Raw genomic sequence first — 20,414 nt, forward strand, 5'->3', positions numbered from 1 at the left:
GTCTGGGGCAGTGCTGTAACTTCAGTTGTTTCATCCACAAATATTTTTGGGTCACAATGGACTCAAAAGAGATTGGGACAAGGAGGATTGCACCCATGACAGAAATAGCCACACACTGTGCTGCCCCCCCCCCCCTTCCCCTTCTCTACAGCTACAGCAACCCCTCCCACCATCTGCCACCCCTGACCCTGTCATTTCATGGATAATGCATTGGACTGAACAGCAGCACACTGGCCGAACGCAGCGCCCTCGTGTTCTCATGTCACCCACATTACGTGCAAAGGCGACTGAGGGAAAGAGATGGGAGGGAGGGAGGGAGGGAGGGAGGGTGAAAGGTATCCCAGGTGATGAGGTGTAGCGGAGTCTCCTCTCCTTTCAGTCACTGGAAACCAGTACACAGACACATGGACACACTGCTATCAATTCTTTTGCAGCCCAATGAGGGAGTGGGAGGAGGCAGAGAAGGAGGGAAGTGATAAAGAGAGAGAGGGAAAGGAAGGTGGGAGGGAGAGTGTGTGAGAGAGAGAGAGAGAGAGAGAGAGAGAGAGAGAGAGAGAGAGAGAGAGAGAGAGAGAGAGAGACAGCGAGAGAGAGACAGCAAGCCAGAGAAGGAGAGGGAGAGGGGGGGATGGAAGGAGCTGTATGGGGCCGTAATATTCTCTCCTCCTGGATGCTGCCTTTCCTCTTCATGGCTTTGTCCCTCTTTTGTACGGTCACCCTGTGTCCCCAGGAGAAGGCACCGGCACACGGACCAGCACTCAGCCTCGGAGCCGGGGATGAATCAGCCCCAACAAAGAGCCTTTGAGATGGCAGTGTGTGCTTCTGCCTGGAGGGAGGAACGCATCAGGCTTTCCCAGGCAAGCGGCAGCCTGCAGTGTGCGCTTGCTTGAGAGCCAGCCCTCCAGTCAGTCGTTGTATGAGAGAGAGAGCAGCGTGTATGTTCGTGTGTGAGTGCATGTGTGTGTGAATGTGAGTGTACAATAGTGTATAGAGTGTGTATGTGCGCACTCTCGCTTCCAATCGTTCCTGGAGGAGAGAGGCTCTCCTCTTCACTACACGGCAAGGTAAGGGGATGAGAGATTTTTAATTTTATTTCCTCTTCTAACAAGGATTTATCCCTCCAAAGCCCCTGTTTCATCTCTCCACAGAGAAGAGAGTGTGGTAAAGAGGGGGAGGTGGGTGGGAGGAACGGGAAAAGAGGCTTAACGTCATTGATAGGCTAGTGTATGCCGTCGGTAGGCATCAGCCGTGGTGGAGGAAGAGGAGAAGGTTGTGGAGATGCTGGGAGCAGAATGCAGTGCAGCCAGGTGCTTGTGTGGAGGAGAAAAAAGGGAAGAGGACAGAGAAGATGTAGTCAGTGATGGACTGCATCTCAAAAGATCATTCACCTTATGCTCACCCCTCCTTCTCAACATCCCCACATCCCCTCTGTCCCTCCGTGTCTCTGTCGCTTCTCTCCTCAACCTCTGTTTCAAGGAAAAGGATACAACAATCCCCAAAATGTTCGCTTCCTTGAGATGAATCTCACTTGTACAGACTGTGCTACAGACACTGAGGACCGAAGCTTTCTGTTTTTACCATTGTGTGTGTATTCTAGTGTGTGTGTGTAGGCTGAGTTCTCAGGTGATCTTTCAGGTCCTACCAGTGCATGAGGATCTATGCTGCTACTGTGTATATATACACACTTCAGTAGATGGATGTTGTGACATGTGACCTTATTTTGTTAGCAGTATTTACTTTAACATTAAATGTAATCATTCGAAAACCTGTTGTGCGAGAGCTTGCATGAACGTGGGAGGCGATGTTTGAACTGTTTGACTCTGTGTGTCTGTATGTGACTTTGTGACATTAAGGAATCCGCTCTGTAAACAGGCTTGCAGAGCCTCTCTTATAGTCTTTCTATTAGATGCTACATTGAACCACCCTGTGAAAATCCATTTGAGGCTAAGGTGTTTTAAAGAGGTTTATAGATTTTAGTTTTCTTCCAATACTTGAGCGTCACCATTGGGCTCTTATGGACAGAGTCGCAACATTAGTGCACTTGCTTAAGAGTTGTGACTGCGGACATATACTGAAAGTGATCAACACCAAGGAATTAGATAAGATTGTCTATCGTGTATTGGTGTTTTTAATAGATAGTGCATTTCATAAGTCTGATGATGATGCAACCGAGGCTCTGCAATTCTTAAACTACCATGTGTTTGTCTCTCAGATTACTCATTGATATTCAAGGAGGGAAAGAGTTAGAGGAGGTGACAGAGAATGTCTCTTTGGTGCATACACACATACACACACACACACACACACACACACACACACACACACACACACAGCTGGACATCTGCTTCACTGAGGATGATTTGTACACTCCAAAGTCTGAAGTCGTTTGGAGTTTTTTGGAGGCTGTCTCATGTCAAAAATCTTGCTCTCGGTGCAACACAAACAGACTCTAGTTCATGTACTTGGAAAGTGACAGGACAGGAAGTGATAGGGACCTCACACATGACAGCACGCAGGTGTAGGTGGTACATCACTGTCACATGCCCTGCTGTGTTCATGATTGTTGTTTATGTCTGCCGAAGGAGGGGACAGCGTGCATTAGCAGCTTAGCGTAGCCACCGGCCATGAGACGCCAAGCACTAAGGATTAAAACAGAATCCAAATTAGGACAGCGTGCCATGATTCCCCTGTCTGGGCTGTAACAGCACCCATGCTGGGTGACAGAGGAGGGCAGCAGAGTCCGGGCAGATTGATACGATAAAGGAGTCGGAGGTTAAAAATGGTTGGTGCTTTGTCCCTGGGAGAGACACGCTGAGGCCTGGGCTAAAAAAATATAAATCAAAGCTTTCATAAGCACATGCGCGTACAGTAAAGCTTGTACCGAGGCCTGGCGCATCAATAAATTAAACCCAAGAGAGAAGAGTTGGGCTTGTATCATTGGTCCAGGCTGATCATACGTCTCTATCAACACAGCGTCAAATTGTTCAAAGCACTTGTGAGAGCCAAGAGGATCTTTAATTAAACAGAGTGTTGGTCAGTGCTGCATTTCTGTACTCTCCTAAATAGCCCTTAGCATACATATTGTTACACTGCATGGAGAAGCATACTTCCTGAGTTAAGAGTGTGTTCTTCTAGTGATGTGTCAGCATCAGTAGAACATCCCATAAAAGCCCCAGGACACTCGAAGTGCTGCTTTTACAATGTCATTATGTTAAGGTGTTTGGAGATGGAGACTATAGCCTTTACTGTGCATTTATGTCCACGCTCCTCGCTGCAGGGCACAACAAACTAGTTTTCTTGTCCATTATCTTGTCCGGGAGAATCAGTGCCAATATGTCAGGTGACAGAATGATATACACCCTCTGTTGATGCAAGTGTCCTGTCCTCAAATCCCCTGTAGTGGCTTGTTTACTGCAGACAAAGCTGCCAAAGATGACGGAGAAAAGAGGTTACATCTTCAGAACGGAGATGGCTGCTATCCCACAACAATGTGCCGCTAAATGAGATCAAAAAACGAATGAAGATTAATTTCTATTTAAAATCTATTTCCACATATTCAGCTTTTCTTTTCATTTCTGTCCTCTCGCTTTCTTCCCTTCCATCTCTTTTTCAGTGACGACATCTAAGTGTCCAGACTCTCCTTTCCTCCCACACTCTTTCTCCTCCTGTCTTGACCTCTCATTCCTTGTTTCCTCCTGTCAATATTAACACAAGACTGATGTGCACTCCTGCGCAGATGTCTGCCCTTGAAAAACTGACAGCCCACATTGTTGGCCACAGAGATTACATTTTTCTATACACTTCCAATCCTGGGGCCTTTTCTTCCTCATTCTGTCCACGAAAAAAAAAAATGACAGAAGCTCTTTGATTGTTTACTTTCTCGGAGTCACAGTGCTCTGCGACTTCGAATCATTTCCGACTTGTACTACTTCGTACAGAGGTTTGAGAGAAAGCCGACACATGACGCATCGCTACGAGTTATGTGACATTTGAAATACCCCGAGATATGTCACTATCAATGAACTCTCTGTGTGAGTATGAGTCATCACTGCTTAATTCCCAATTTTACAAACGGAAATGTAAATGCAGAATATGGACATAATCTTAATGAATATTTTTTGCCTCTGACTATTTTTCATCATAGTTTTCATAAGGTCTACACTTTAACTTCCTTTAACGCTTTGCTTTTCATAAACTATATGCTGAAACTAGTCCAGAACAATGACATCACATGCCCTTGGGTATGCTCTACATTGTGTCCTTACTCCTGAGTGGAGCTTATATCTTAGATACGAATACTGTGAAGACTGAGAAAGTTGTTGTTTGACCGCCTTAGAAAAACTGGTCCACATCCTCATCTGCATTTTCTGTGTGCTGTTGAACCTCCTGTGATTCAGAGTAGCTCCTTCAGTGTCATGCGTATCATAGACCAAGAGACTAAAGTCATGTTAGTCGCTCTGTGAAGCTGTACTTAGGCACAGTGGTGCTTTGAGCTAAGTGCTAAAGTCAGTATGCTAACAATGACAGTGCTAACATGCTCACAATGACATGCTGATGCTATGCAGGTATCATGTTTATTATCAGTGCAGCTGAAGCTGATTGGAGTGTCCTTATTACCTCTACCATAGGGTTATGTTTTTGGTTCAGTTTGTTTGTTTGTTTGCTAGCAGGATTACGGAAGAAATACTGGCCCGAAAGTCATGAAACTTAGTGGAAGGGTGAAGCATGAGCCAAGGGAGAACCTATTACATTTTGGAGTGGATATAAAAATTGTTTTTCACTTGCATTAACGTTGCAAGATAGGGCATGGCTTTGGCAGGGGTCTGCGCTCTCCGACTGCCTTTTTATTCTCATATATAATAATAATAATAATAATAATAATAATAATAATAATAATAATAATAATAATAATAATAATAATAATAATAATACATTTTATTTGTTAAGCGCCTTTCCAAGCTAAAAGCAATCTCAAGGTGCTAAAAGTTTAAAAGTTTAGAACAAATTTAAATTTGGACCTGATGAAAAGTCGGGATCATCACAACTATTACATTTCATCCTGAGGGGGCTATAGATTTGTACTGGTGTGTGTATATTTACTGTATATGTTTTGGCATTTTTGTTTCATGTACTGTATTTTCTGTATATACGTGTTAAAAAAGAAACTTGAAAATGAGAAAGTTCATATCAATGTGATTTATCTTTCTAATAAAACATCAATACATTTGTGCAGCAAATTCAAGGCAATCCATCCAATATGTGCTCAGACATTTTACTAAAAAACACAAGTGTGAACCTCACAGTGGTGCTACAATAAATGTCAGGGGATCACTAAAGTCAGTGGGATTCATCCTCTGGAGACCTCATGGAAAAACAAGAATTGCCCAATGAGCGATTTCACAGATGCAGTAGATGTGTGCGATCCTCCAATATTTTCCAAGTGCTTTGTCGTGCATGATGTATCAGACCACTAGCATGAAATATGCATGACAGTAACGCATTATTCCATGTCATTGAACACAGCTTATTATATCAGTTGTCGTCTCCTATTGACAGTCTTTCCATGTCTGCAGAGGTGACTTCAAAGAGAAAGCAGACATCAACTTAAATCATAAACACTGCTATTCTACTGTCCGGTCACGTCCAGCTCTTGTGTACCTTTTTCATGCCCTCAGATGGCATGTGTACGTGCGTGTGTGTGTTTTACAAAGCACAAGGAAAAGTAAGAGATGACCAACCAAGACCCCCCTTCCTCCCTCTTGAGAAGCAGTCTCATTACACTCAAAGGGCAGAACGGTCATCATAATGAAGCTGATAGAAGAGCAATCTCTAAGCCCCCCACACTGCACTGCTGAGTCCAAAGACAGCGGTTGATGCTATCTATGAGATAGATGTAACCTTCTACTATTCAGCATAGCTGGATTATGTTTATACGTGAATTGACAAACACAAAAAGAGGATTACCTCATCTCCCACCTAACCTCACTATTTGACATGAATCCTGTACAAAATAAACATGCATCTGGTGCTAGAGAGGAGAGAAGAGGGGGTTGCATGATGTGTCCTAAAATTAGATCAGTGAAGGACTGAACACCATACTAATCCTCCTGCGAACATAGTCACCTGCACACTCGTTACATTTCTGCATGCATGCCAACAAAAAAGATAGAAGCAGAAATCAGGGCAAATAGAAAAAGAATCATTCAACAGAGCTTGGAGCACTAACGTCGAGCACATCCAATATCTCTCTTATCTCTCGATCCCCTCCCACTCATCCACAACACAACCTGCTCGGGGTGATTTCAACATGAGAGGAATGCGAGCATACCCTCTCCTCTTCCGTCATGTTGTGTGTGGGAAATGTATGGATTGCCTGCTTGCATATCTGCATGGTATAAAGGGCCCGGATGCGCTGTCAGGTGAATAAGCTCTGTTCAGTTGGGGCGTAAGACGGTGATTCATTTGAGCCTGGAATACTAATGTATTGCTGTGATTTAATGGTTGTTCTACAAAGATAATTGGATCTATATGCATGCACCATCATCTTTTTTGAATTAATAGTTTGTGTTTAGTCAGACCTCACAAGCAGACTTGCCACAAACAGCTTTATGCTCACGTGATTTTCTGTGAGTGAGAATTTAGTTTGCACTGATATGTGGATTTTTCAAGTCACGCATTTTTTTGCTCCTGCGCACACAGTTGTTCAGATGGAAATACCTAATGTAGCAGAATTTCGGAGTGACCTCATCCTCTTTCGCTCCCTGACAGAGGCCGGCTGAGTTTTGCCTCAGCACTTTGATAGATCCCAGACAAGCCACTGAGGCATAGGGTCAAGTCCCTGCAGTTTAAAGGGATGTGACCAGAAATCGTGATCATGCACTGTGCAAGTTCAGTTCTGTGCATACTTATTTATACTACTAGCTTAGAAATCAATGGCACATTGTTATCAAGACAGTCATACGCTTGGCTGAGAGAAAGAGGTCAATATAAGGCCAGTTGCATGTGATTAAAGCTTGTAAATCAATAATTGCATCAACTTTTAATTCATTTTGCTCCAGCAGGAATCAACAAAGTGTATGCCTGTGTTTCTACTTGCCTCTAATATCACAGTGGTTAGAAAAATGAGAATGAATAATGAATGTTGTGATATGTTCTATTCTCTGCTGCTTTGAACCGATGACTCTGAGTAAATATTGATTGATCTGCTTGTTAAAGGATACATGAGCGCTATGTGTAAATATTTGTTCAGGCAATACCAACATCTGCACGTTGAGCTATCTAAGCAGTGACAGAAAAATAAAAAAAAAGCAGAGATTGCACTTGTCTGTTTCGCAGCTTGTTTCCTCAAGCGTTCGTTATTCATAAAGCAGCCACAATTGGTCCTTAAAAGCCTTTCTGTGTCTGTAAGAAGGAAACTGGTCCCAGTCTCTCGCAGGTCTGACTGTAATCTTTGCCCCAACTCCTGTCTCCCCACCTCCTGAGAGCCCGCACACCATAATGTCCCTGTCAGATGGAATTAAAGTCCTTCCCAGCACCACATTATGTACATAGGGAGAGCACAGAGTGATACGCTTATGCAACACTTAGCATATTAGCCTTGGGATTGAATTATCGTTGGAGGGTGATACCCCCCCATCCTATCCAGCCTTCCTTTTATGAGGCCGGTTTAGCTGATGTGACTTGCGGGCCTGACCTCCTTTTACCCTCTGGTGATGCGGCGGGGCGATTGGTGTGGGGTAGTTACCGATACAGCTCATAACAGCCGTTGTTGATGCCGATTAGAGCCGTGCTGGTCTGAGGGTGGAGGTGGAGAGAGGAGAGGCTGCCAGCCTGATCGCCTGCTGAGCTGTGGACGGCTGCAAAACTAATTTCCTCAACTCCCACCATTTCACAGTGCATGATGGGAGATTGTACCTTGTAGGGCTATGCATTGGCCATATACAGCAGGGCATTTAATTACTGCACTATGCTAAAATAAATAAGACTAAAAGAGCTTTGAGCTTAATCTTCACACCAGCATGCTAGCATGCTCACAATGATAATGCTAGTATGTTCAAGCAGGTATCCTTTTTATTATTTTCACCAGCTATGTTTAGTGTGTTAGCATACTAACATTAGCTAATTAGCAGAGCACCTCTTACTATAAGTAGCCACCTGTTGGTAATAAGTTGAAAGGACTCAACCATTAACCTGATGTACTGTTGCACATTTAAAAGGGAACGTTTGGTTTACTTTGTGACTTTGGTGAATCTGAACCCTTTAGACACCAAAGTCACACAATAACACAAACTAACTAACTGATCAATGCAGCGGGAGCAAGTCCCGATTTCTACTTTATTAATTGGCAGTAAACACAAACTAAAGCTAACGCTGATGGGAATGTCATTAGTTTATTGGTATTTGGTCACAAACCAAAATATTGGATAAAATGTAAATGTGACCTGGAGAAGGTGCTCGAAAGATAAGTGGAATCAAAGATAACACAATACATCCTCTGGGTACCACGAGTGTCTTTCCCATATTTCATGAAAATCCACCTATCCAACCTATAGTGGTTTAGATATTTTAGTCACGAGTGACAGACTGACCAACAGACCAGCATTGCAATCTCTAGATGCACACATGACTAGCTGGAACGTCCTCCATACTGAGAGCTACATGAAACAGTATTAATACTAATCATGAGACTTACATTTTAGTGATTATCTCTCAGTACAGCTGTGCAGCTGAGGAAATGAGATGTAATGTATTTAATTATTTCCCTACACTTGAATGGAAAATAAAGCTTAACATACAATATAACCCGAGTTAGTGGCTCGCCGAACGCATGGCCATCCATCCAAGGATTAAGTGGTTACCCTCCCCGCAATCAAGGGCACACAAACTACTAATTAGGACTGGATATGAAAGAGTTATAAAGGATTTATGAAGCATTGCCTGCCATAGTATATTTGTGTTTGTGTGTGTGCATGAGTGTGTGTGTGTGTATGTGTTGTACTCGTCCTGCTAATGCACTGATAGCCTGTGGGCGCTGGCCGGCCCGGCCGTGTGCTCATCAGTAAAATGGCACAGAGAATGAATAAGCCTTGATTGACCAGATATCCTTCATTACAAATGTGCTTGTAAATCCATCCACTCTCCTTGGAGCCATTCTCAGAGGCACAACCTTGTGACAGCCAGCAAGGCAGCGTGCAGGGACACACACATCCCAGAAATGGAACAGCTTAGCAGAGCCATTTGAATATTTTCTCTGACGTGGAAAGATCCTCTGTTGTCCGTTTTTATTTCAATGCACGTTGTCAGAGATTAGCTCGATAATGAAGCAGAGTGGTCAGTCAGTGGCAACATTGTTTTGATCACTGGGGCAGAAGAGCTTTGCTTGAATTCAAATGTCAAGATTACAGTTACTTGTGCGGTCTGTAATACTGAGTGCAGTTTATTGAGAGCTGAATCTTTCCCTACAGGAACATTTTGAAGCGGGCAAGCTGTCGTCCTCGTGGACCTGAGGATGTTTCGCAAGAAGAAAAAGAAGAGGCCTGAGATATCAGCGCCTAAGAACTTTGAGCACAGAGTCCACACCTCGTTTGACTCCAAGCGTGGCTGTTTTGTGGGCCTGCCGACACAATGGCAAAGCCTGATAGAGAACCTGCGCAGACCCAAACCCATGGTGGACCCTTCCAGGATCACAGAGGTGGAGCTGAGGCCAAAGAAGGTACACCACACGTTCCATCCAACTATTTATTGATCTTCTGACCTTACGTTGAACTGATCACTAATGACTAGCACACAATTCAACCAGGAACCTCATTAAGCTATTGTGAGTTGTCATTCTAAAATAATCTCAGCGAGATAATGCATAAAGATATGCTGCCTGTTGTATTTATGCAGAAGGGTCCTTCAGTGCTGCAGAGGGATCCTGCTGTCTCAGAAAATGCCATAATCCTCTGATGACAACGTGGAAGGAAGGCCTGCTCCCTTTCCCATCTTTTTGCTTTCTTATCTATCACGGGGCTGGGCTAATGACCCTGCTGTGTACACTGACTGTACAATGTTGAATACTCAGAGGGGCCACAAGATTTATTACTCCATGCAGGCAATTAATAACAGTCCGTGGTGCCTTCCCGCAGATGTCAAGCAGAAGGGATAAAAAAGTGCAGGTACAGCAATGGAAATGCCAGTTAGTGATAAAGCCTGCAAGTCTCAGGATTTCTATGCTTCACGGAGCATACGGTCAATTCTGTTTGTGACCTTCCAGAAAATAAAATAGAGTAAAAACAACATTTCATTAATTCCCTGATGTGATTAGTGCTGTTAAATATGAAAATCATCATGTCAGCATTTAGGTCATATTTATGGTTTTAATAGAGTCATCACGATGAGTGCGGTGTTATCCCCAAGAACCTTAAAATGCAAAAACTTAAACACATAGCTGAAAATACAGTGCATTTCTGATTTGAACAGATAAAAGGAAAATGTTATATTATAAGCTGAAGAAAATCATAATTTCAAACTATTATTACAGCATCTTCTATAAAAGGATATCTCATCAAGGCTATTGTCAGCTGCCATTCTCTCCTCTCAGAGAGGTGCTATATGTGAGCTGTCACCTGACCTCTACCCCCTGTGCAGATGTAATGGCACCATCCAGAGAAACAGGAGAGGCTGTTGACTGGCTGTGAACTGAACATGACTCTACCCTGAGAGTGTCAAATGAGCCACCATGCACTCTCTCTTACAGTTGCAATAGTATCCCTCCTCTGGCAAAATAGCTTAAGTTTGTCTGATCCTTTTCTGTCAGGGCAGGTTTGCCTTTGCATGCCTGCTAACTATGCATACCATCCGAAAGGTCTTAGGAACGGTCATCTGTAACGTCTAAATTTTGCAACAAAGAAACAGTTGCAGAGGCTGACTTTGTAGTGTGTCTCCTAATACATTTGCTTAGTATATTTGTCAGTGTATTGTCAGAATGAGCCACTGGGGAAATGATTTAAGTCGGCGTCTTTGAAGAATGACAAAGATGTCCTTTATAAATTCTCAAGTCTAAATTTAACTCGCCTCTGAGCAATGATTATGTCACCCTCATTATTCCTTTCAGTCCAAAATCTTTCTATAATGTGTTCATGCCAAGCGCAATGTGATAAAGATAAACGCCTCTCCTCTTTCAGACCATTGTGCGCGGGAGCATGATCGGTCACGGAGACTACATCGCAGCCATGATCAATGATATGAACCGTCTGTCTGTGACCAGTTCGAACTCTTTGAGGAAGACCAGCCCATCAGCCAGGAAGAGGGCCCAGTCACTGGGACGGCTGGGGGAAGTGAACGAAGGAGACACTTACCAGTACGAGGGCCTGACCCAGGATGATGAAGAGGACGAGGATGGGGGGCAGTGGAGGGACAGGGCCAGGAACATCCACAGTGAGACCAACACCCCCTACTTGGGCATGAAGAAGAGCATCACTCTGCAGCCCAATGGGATCTTGCCAAAGGCCAAGTCCACCTATGAAGTCAGCGTAAGCTGCCTGGACGGACCCTCGCAACCGGTTCAGTCCCAGAACATCCCGGGGCTAAGTCACGGGGGTTATATGAACGCTGAAGTGGGCAGCCCTCAGGAGAGAGTGATATGGAAGAGAGATCTCCAGCAGTCCAGGGGAATGCTACAAAATCAGAGACCTATAGCTTGTTTTTACAGCCCAGCTATGACATTACAGCAGCACCATGGCGATCAAGCTGGAGTCACCACGGAGTTCCGGCCCAATGTACCGATGTACATGCACCCCCAGAACAGCCCCGGGAGGCCGTTCTCCTCGTATGACCTGAAGGTAAGCCTGGCTTCACAACAGTTTCTTTGCACATTTTTGTGGCTATTAAGTGCACTGATAATACATTATTCATAGAATACACAATATATGCATATCTCAGCTAACGTTCTGTACATCATATATCTACAAAACATGTTTTTGCATGAGCTGTGAATCTATCAAACACAAGTTTTTTGTCAAGAAATCATTTTCATGCTTAGGTTGTGGAAACTTTAGCGAGGCGGCAGATTGATTGGTTTTTCACTAAAGGTGATTGGAGCTCTGGGGCTATCTAAATTAATTCTAGAGGTAAAATATGAAATGTGGGTTTAAATTGCCAGTGGGGTTATAAAAGTTGAGACATGGTGTGTTTGGCAAGATCGCAGTGGGAAACTTGGGTCCATATAGCAACATCTTTACATGGGTCATATCAGGTGAATTGGGCGCAGAGTGAGAGAGAAGGACTTGATTTACATTCACTTTTAAAGCTGGTCTTGAACTCCAGGCAGTCTGCCAACTCTCTTTCAGCGCCTTCCCTTAATGTTCTTTACTGTTTTCTCTTTTATCATGCAGGCCGAGTCGGGAGTGAGGTACCACTCCGGCTTCCTGCCCACTGGCAACAGCAGTCCTCTTGTGGGCGGCATCAGACCCCAGCGAACTGTGCGCTCCTCTGCTAGCTACACACTGGGCCTGTCACCTAACATGGGGGGGCTGAGGCCAAATGGGCCTGATCCCTTCCTTAGACACTCTGGATGCCCTAATCCTCCATACCCCCGACAAGACAGCCCTTCCCAGCCTCGACCCTCCCCTACAGGCTCTCTTGCCACCAGTCCTCCAGGCACTTGCTCCCCTGCTTTCAGGCCCCCACAACATCCTCCACCCAGACCACCGCCAGACCCACCCAAGGTGACCCATGAACAGTTCAAGGCAGCCCTGCAGATGGTGGTAGACAAGGGCGATCCACGGTCTTATCTGGAGAACTTTGTGAAGATTGGGGAGGGCTCGACGGGTGTGGTGTGTATCGCTACAGAGAAGCACAGCGGCAGGCAGGTGGCGGTGAAGATGATGGACTTGCGGCGACAGCAAAGGAGAGAGTTGCTCTTTAATGAGGTACAATATCCAACTTGGTACAAAGTGATTCCCACAAACAGATACAACACAAATGGTCAACACACAATGCATTCAAGGTTACAGCAACACATTTGAGGTCCAGCATTTTAAGGATAATTTCACTTTATTTCAACCCAGCGTATTTCCCATGAATGTAGCTCTATGGGTTGTGCTTACTTGACGTATATTGGGGCAGGCTTCGCAACCCTCCTCCAGCTTTTTAACTAAGCATGATTTCTACATTCAACATTTTAAAGGCTTGTCTCCACCTGGAGCATCCATTATTGTTTCCCTGAGTGCCAAGTTACAGTAGCTTGACCCATAGAGTCATAATAGCCACATTTATGGGAGATACGGCAGGTTGCAATAAATCAAAATGTTCCTTTAATGCTTACTTAAATGTTTACTTGATGATTTCACACATGAAGTTCAGTTTGCTCGTCACTGGGAGTACCACAGTTACAGTATACAGTTGTATAATGTCTTCTGTGGATCTGGAGGGAGCTTTCTAAAGTTTAAAAAATAACCCTTCATAATGTCATCAGGGTTATCTTGGCTTAGGCTTGAAGACATTAAAATGCGTGGGTGTTTACCAGACAGGATCTCTAATGAAAGAAACTATTGAGTACCTCGTTAACATTGAAAAAAACAAAATGTGGCCATGATATTGGTTATGTCTCTAAAAATGTTGGTTCTAATGTGAATGTTGTGTTGCAGGTGGTCATCATGAGAGACTATCAGCACAGGAATGTGGTGGAGATGTTTAAGTCAGCCCTGGTGGAGGAGGAGCTGTGGGTTATCATGGAGTATCTGCAGGGTGGAGCACTAACCAACATTGTGTCGGAAACCAGGTACGAGCACCACCAAGAAACCCTCTTAAGAAAGCTGCATTGGTGCATTTCTGTTTGGGTTATGATATCATATTTAATAACTAAATCAACCACAAGGGGGTAGTGTGGTATTGACTGCTGAGGGATCAGTACCAGCAACACAAAGACTGTCATTCAGCCCTCTCTCTCACTCCAAGCCTGCTGTTTTGAGGAAAAGTAATAATTCAATTACATAATTGAATATGTGCATGTTTAGATGCAATGTGGAAAGTCAATTTTGGATGAGAATGTGATTACCTGATGCGTTGACGTTGTCCAGTAGCGTATGTATTAACAATAAGGAAAACAGCTGTCAATGTATTTTATATTGTTAACAGATGGCTGGCTTGATCTCCGTGGCATGACACCAGGGTTAGATCGTTTGACTCCAAGGGCTGAAAAAATGTCTCTCAAGCCAGATGTAATATAAAATGAGCCAAATGTTTAGTCAAACGCTAAGATGATCAGAATACTGACAGAACAATGAATAATATCGTCTGTTTTCCTTGGCTGCAGTTTGATGTCAAATATTTATTTAGACTCATTAAATTAATGCAGGAAGTGTTTTCCTAATACAGTTTTAGATGTGTTTTTTAAATGTGACAAGAGTCATGTGTGGGAGGATACAGCACTCTGTTTGTTAACTCTTACCTTGTGTTACCTTTGTTTTCAGTGGCATATGATCTTGCTTGCTGTTTGAAAATTGCCTTTTGTCTCCTGAATCTCACGTCTTTATGTTGCATTAGTAAAATATCAAAGTCACATTAACACTGTACAAGATTTTGTTGGTCATTCTGTTGTGTGGGGGTTGTTGTTTTGAACCTTCCACTCTTTATCATTGCTTAAATGTGCTGTGATTCATGGATTTCAACTCGTAACTCATAATATAAAATGTGTGAAACGTTAATGCAAAACCTGTTTGTGTGTGTTTAAACTTGTACGTGTGTTATCCTGCAGGCTGAGTGAAGAGCAGATTGCCACGGTGTGTGAAGCTGTTCTGCAAGCCCTGGCCTATCTCCATTCGCAGGGAGTCATCCACAGAGACATCAAGAGCGACTCTATACTGCTTACATTAGATGGAAGGGTATGATATGTTGTTATTCTTTCTTCTTTAACTTTGAACTGTTTTCTTTTATCTTGATAGTAATGTCTTTCTCGTGTTCCCTTCAGGTCAAGCTTTCAGACTTTGGCTTCTGTGCTCAAATCAGCAAGGACATCCCTAAGAGGAAATCTTTAGTGGGGACACCCTATTGGATGGCTCCTGAGGTCATCTCCAAATCACCATATGGCACTGAGGTGAGGAGGCACACATTCAAATGCACCGATGCTAAATCACAGTGGTGATCTCTCTCATGCAGCGTAAATGTCAACAGTGCCAATCTGTAAGATATGTGGCATAATTTAAATGTGTGATGTTTGTGACAGGTGGATGTTTGGTCAATGGGTATCATGGTGGTGGAGATGGTGGATGGAGAGCCCCCGTACTTCAGTGAAACCCCTGTAGCAGCTATGAAGAGACTGCGGGACGAGCTGGCTCCTACTGTGCGAAATGCCAGCCAGGTACAGGATCAAATGAACAAACACACACAACATATTCTTTCTTTAAAGATGCTATGCGTAGCATTTCTATCCATGGTACTGCTGTTGCCCTATGTGATGGCAGTGTTGGTCACTCAGTCCATCACTTTGGTCCACTTTGGACTAAAATGTCCTGACCAACTATTGAATGGATTGACTGAAATTTGGAAGACATTCATGCCACCCTGTGGATGACTTGTGATAACTTTGTTCATCCTGAGTATTGCTCTAGCGCCATCATCAGGTCAAACCTTTTACTTTTTTCAACACTTTGGGTTATGATTACCTGTAAAACTAATGACATTCCCATCAGCCTTAGATGTACTTTGTGTTTACTGCTAATGTTAGCATGCTAATAAGCCAAACTAAGATTGCGAACAGTATACCTGCTAAACATTATCATATTACAACATTACCAATACAACCCTCACATTTTCATTGTGAGCATATTGAGGGGAACATCCCTATGTTCCCAGGGCATAGGCCTATGTATCTCTTGATATAAATCTATATATTCAAATAGCAAAAGAAGGAAGGGAGATGGATGTTTAAAATGCAGTTTGAATGTTCAAAATATGTTCAGCCACTGTGGAGATATAAATGTCAAAAGTACAGAAATCTATCTTACCTGCAAATTTGAGGGCAAATGCAGGACTATAACATCAGTAAGCTATAATCTGTGGTAGATCTCAACATATTGACCCAGGGAAACATACGTTGAACGTTTGATCTAGTGGAGAAGCATTGTTGGGAACATAAAACCCTATGAAAGGTCAAGGCTAGCATTTAGCTTCAAACCCCCGCTGCACCCAAGCACAGTCTCACAGAGCCGTTAGCATGGCTGTAGACTTTTGTTACATTTCTTAATAATTATAATTAATGAATTGTACTACTACTACTACTACTACTACTACTACTACTACTACTACTACTATTACTACTACTACTACTACTTCTGCAACATTTTATTGGTGTTAAAATATATGTATCCATTGCTCTCTGGTCCAGATCTCCCCAGTTCTAAAAGACTTCCTGGACCGTATGCTGACTCGGGACCCCTTAGAACGGGCCAGCGCCACTGACCTTCTGGAGCACCCCTTCCTGCTTCAGAGTGGCTCACCTCAGTGCCTGGTCCCGTTGGTGGAGCAGTACCGCAAGCGCATGTCCCGTTGCTGACGCCGTGGGGCTCCCGCTCCCCAATACCCACCTTCAGTCTGACCTGTCCAGGCGCGGACAAGCATCGGGGTCCAACTCCTCTAGCACCCAAGCCAACAGGAGATCAGCTCCAGAGAAGCAGACCCAGACAGCATGTTGCTGCCAGAGTGATGGTGGCAGGACGGCAAGTTTGGTTGACAGACACCGCATGGTCTCAGGCATGAGAGAAGCACTTTAGGAGTGAGTTAAAGGCAGCATGCAATTCCTCACCTCTGGACTCGGTTTGATCCGAATATTGATCGGCTTCCTGTAACATTCAGTGGGATTCAACACGACACAACATGGTGCAAACATCAATATTTCACGTAACTTCATGTAATGAACATGTGCTACTCTAAAGATCCTTTATAGTGTTCGTAGTGGGCATTATTGCTAGCAGTGTAAAGCTTATAAAGCTGGTGTTAGGCTCAAACCACAGTAGCTCTTTGTGACATTAGTAAGGAAGGATAAAGTTACCTCTGCACACTCACTCTTTGTTGTGGAAACTGGACAACAAACTGGTCAGTACACTCTTTGCATGGCCAAATGGAGGCACAGCTGGCCCGATGTGAATGCTTGAATATGTACCAAACTGGGATGTGAAAGACAATTCTCCTTTTTTAGCATAATAAATGGGCAGATGAAAGCCCAGCTGCTACTATTGGACAAATCAGTAGTACCATATTCCTCTTTTTCATATTTATTCTTTATTTCCAAAAGGTGTTGTGGGTTGTTTGTATGATGTGAAGTTACAAATAAGGTTTCATTATTACGTATGGACTTGAAACAAAAGCAGATAAATTAATAATGTAAATAGAAATACTGAATATTAGGTCCTTGTACCTGCTGATCTACTGCAGTAAATTATATGAGATGAATTCAAAATTTTACGTTTGTTTACTGAAATGTGAGTGTATAGTTGTATGTATGTGTGTATGTGTGCATGTGTGTGTGAGCACATGGGCACATGGATGTGTGTGAGGTGACATCTCAGTGTTTGCTTCGGATACAACCCTCTTTGTATTGTGACAGACTTTTTAAAAACCACAAGACGTGTGTGTTGCTCCTCCAGAAGATGTGTATGACTGTAATTTGCATTTGTTTGCCTAGATAAAGCACACAGGCCTGGCATGTGATGCTGCAGGATGTCCACCTGCTGTTGAGAAACACTTTGCACATAGTCTTTGTATTCTGACACGGATACATGTTGACGCGTTTCATGTATTTCTATCTCTGTGTGGGTCATTCATGAAAAAGAGAATTACACATTTTAATTTTGTATAAATCAATAAATGATACATATTGAATTGGAATTTATTTAATCCTGCATTTTCCTCAATCACACACACACGAACACACACACACTCACTCACACACACACACACACACACACACACACACACACACACACACACACACACACACACACACACACACACACACAAACACAGACGAATACTGGTGTTTTAAAGTATTTATTAGGTATTCAGCGTGAATCATACAGTGCACAGTCAGTAAATATCTTATCATATATCAAGCATTATACAGCACAATATTTCTTAGAAACACAGAAACAATGTCTAATACTTTTAATTCCATACAATATAAATCTTATTTATATGCGTAAAACAAAAATAATTTTCAGTGGCTGATGGACTGATAATATGTTCATTTATAAATTATTTCAAATATAGATTAGCAAAATTGTATGCAGCTTTTTTTATTCATGAACGTTGAAAAAACTAATGAACTGAACATAAGCAAAATGTTATTCTTTCTCTCGATAAATAGAAGCAATTAATCTGCATTGCCAGAATTTTAAGTGCTGTAAAAATGTCTCTGTTTCTGTTGCTTGACATTCTAATCGAGGGCGGACTGAGATGAGCAGCTTTCAAACTCACACTTCACGCCGCTGATGCTGTCAACGCTTGGCTGGCTGTTGACCTGCTGATGTGTGTGCGAGAGGGGGAAGGTTTCGGAGCGGGAAATCCGCCCTCGGCCATTTGAGGAGCCAGACGAACAGTCTATCACCATCCTCATGAACTCTGGTGCGGTGAATCGACGCAGCAGTCTGGTCCTCAGGCCCATGAACCCCGGTGTGCGGCTTGGGATCTTCCCGGACTCCATCTCCCCTCTTGCAAACAGCAGTTTGTTGTGTCTGCCGGTCTGACCAAAGCTTCCCCTATTCTGCTGCTCTCTTCTGCTTGATGGCGCTATGTCATTAGCCTCTTCTCTCTGTGATTTGACATTCTCCTCGAGTGCTCTCACAGGCTGACTCTTACCGCTTAAAAGAGGTTTTGGCAGCGAGACAGTTTTGTCAGCATCGTTTGTCAGGCCCCGGGTGTTCCCTTGACATTCCATCTTATCTATCAGGCATCTCTCATCCTGTAGCGAGGCTCTCTTTAATTTGCTGGCTGAAAGGCTCATGTCACACACATCACCCTGATAGGACTGCTTTCTGCTGCTCAAAAGGTCCAGGTTAAATGACTTTGCTTTTCCCCAGAGAGGAAAACTTACTGGTGTTTGCTCTTGAAGTCCAGTGTCTTGGTTGACATCTTTCTGGCTTGGCTCAGGCAGAGAGTTCAGTGTTTTAGCTCTTTGCTCTCTAAGCTGGCAGTTTTGCAGTTGTTTGGCAGTGAAGAGAACGCTGTGATCCCCCTCAATCCTGCTTTTCTCTATCTGAGGAGGCAGAGCCCAGCTGTGGCGATAGTTGTCATCTTGAGACTGGCTCCTGGGACATCTGAAGCGGTTCCACAGCCCGCTGCCGTCTCCAATCTTCAGCTGTCTCTGAAATATCCCAGGCAGTTGCTGTTCGTTGTTATTCAGCTGCTTGGAGAACCTTTCCAGAACATGCCTGGGGAGCCTGTTGGGCAGCCGGCACTCTCCTTCACTGATGGTACCCGCATCAGCAAGTGGATCATCTGTGCTAACACCTCTCCTGCAAGGAAAGTTCAGAATCTGCACGCACTGATTGTGCCCAAAGAAGTTGGCCACCTCGATGGCTGAATGACCAGCATTATTGGTTCTGTCCAGTCTCAGTCCCAGTCTTTTGAAAGCCCGGACCAGAAACTCCAGAACCTGGCTGTGCCCAGAAAAGGCAGCATACATCAGAGAGCTGTTACCCCAGGCGTCAAAGACTTCCGGGTCAGCATTGAACTGCACTAGAAGCTTGACAACGTCCAGGTGACCCATCTCACAGGCATGGCTCAGAGCAGTGCGACCGTCCTCATCCTGGCAGTTGACATCGGCCCCTTTCTCCAGCAGCAGCCGAGTGAACTTGGCCCTGGTCCCGGGGTCTTGTAGGCAGATGGCGTACATGAGCGGGGTGCGACTGTTTTCTGTCTTAGAGTTGATGATGCGTCCGTCCAAGGCGTCCAGGATGAAGCGTGCCAGGTGAACCTTTCCACCGTGCATTGCATCTAGGAAGGTCTTGGTGCCAGAGCCCTGGCGTAAATCTTTCGGCCGCATCATTCTTGAACAGCTACTTGTGGAGCTGAGTCTTCAAGTGAGCCGAGACAGAAGGTGACAAATAGGGAGAGAAAGTGTGCAGCAAGTTCTTGGAGCCTCTCCGTGTTGACAGTGAGTGCATTTACCTCAGAGTAAGATTCAGAGAGGAGCTGCCCGTGTTTTTATACCTCCCTCTCCACATGCCCTCCCCACGTTGCCTAGGAAACAAACGTCTGAGGACCATTATGCAGTGGCAGCATCCATTCAGCCCAAGCACTCGCTGCCGGGAGAGAAATATATGCTATTTGAACAACATAATTACTCTTGGAGCAAAATAAATGGCCAGTGTGTTTCATGTGGGGTCTGTGAGGTTAACTTAAATGCACAATTTTTACTTGTCTTTGATACAAATGAA

The 20,414-nt window shown here is 43.9% G+C and overlaps 2 protein-coding genes across 3 annotated transcripts; one reads left to right on the plus strand and one right to left on the minus strand.

The window, feature by feature from the left end:
* The first annotated feature begins 622 nt into the window (after positions 1–622).
* Positions 623–17,859, plus strand: pak6 (p21 (RAC1) activated kinase 6). 2 transcript variants are annotated; one of them, XM_029461443.1, is made up of 9 exons: positions 623–1,064; positions 9,465–9,712; positions 11,166–11,822; positions 12,375–12,911; positions 13,629–13,762; positions 14,738–14,864; positions 14,951–15,076; positions 15,206–15,340; positions 16,367–16,534. In XM_029461443.1, exons 2-9 carry the CDS (start codon positions 9,509–9,511, stop codon positions 16,532–16,534), a joined length of 2,088 nt encoding a protein of 695 aa, XP_029317303.1. In that variant the 5' UTR covers positions 623–1,064; positions 9,465–9,508. The 2 variants fall into 2 exon arrangements, with proteins under 2 accessions (XP_029317303.1, XP_029317304.1); XM_029461444.1 differs by lacking the exon at positions 623–1,064 and having other exon boundaries at positions 9,509–9,712; positions 16,367–17,859.
* Positions 17,860–18,018: 159 nt separating this feature from the next.
* ankrd63 (ankyrin repeat domain 63) lies at positions 18,019–20,140 on the minus strand. The gene has a single exon (XM_029460855.1). The coding sequence runs from the start codon at positions 20,021–20,023 to the stop codon at positions 18,413–18,415; it is 1,611 nt and encodes a 536-aa protein (XP_029316715.1). The 5' UTR covers positions 20,024–20,140; the 3' UTR covers positions 18,019–18,412.
* Positions 20,141–20,414: the final 274 nt, after the last annotated feature.

Source organism: Cottoperca gobio, chromosome 22 (genome assembly GCF_900634415.1).
Source record: "Cottoperca gobio chromosome 22, fCotGob3.1, whole genome shotgun sequence".
Classification (NCBI taxonomy): domain Eukaryota; kingdom Metazoa; phylum Chordata; class Actinopteri; order Perciformes; family Bovichtidae; genus Cottoperca; species Cottoperca gobio.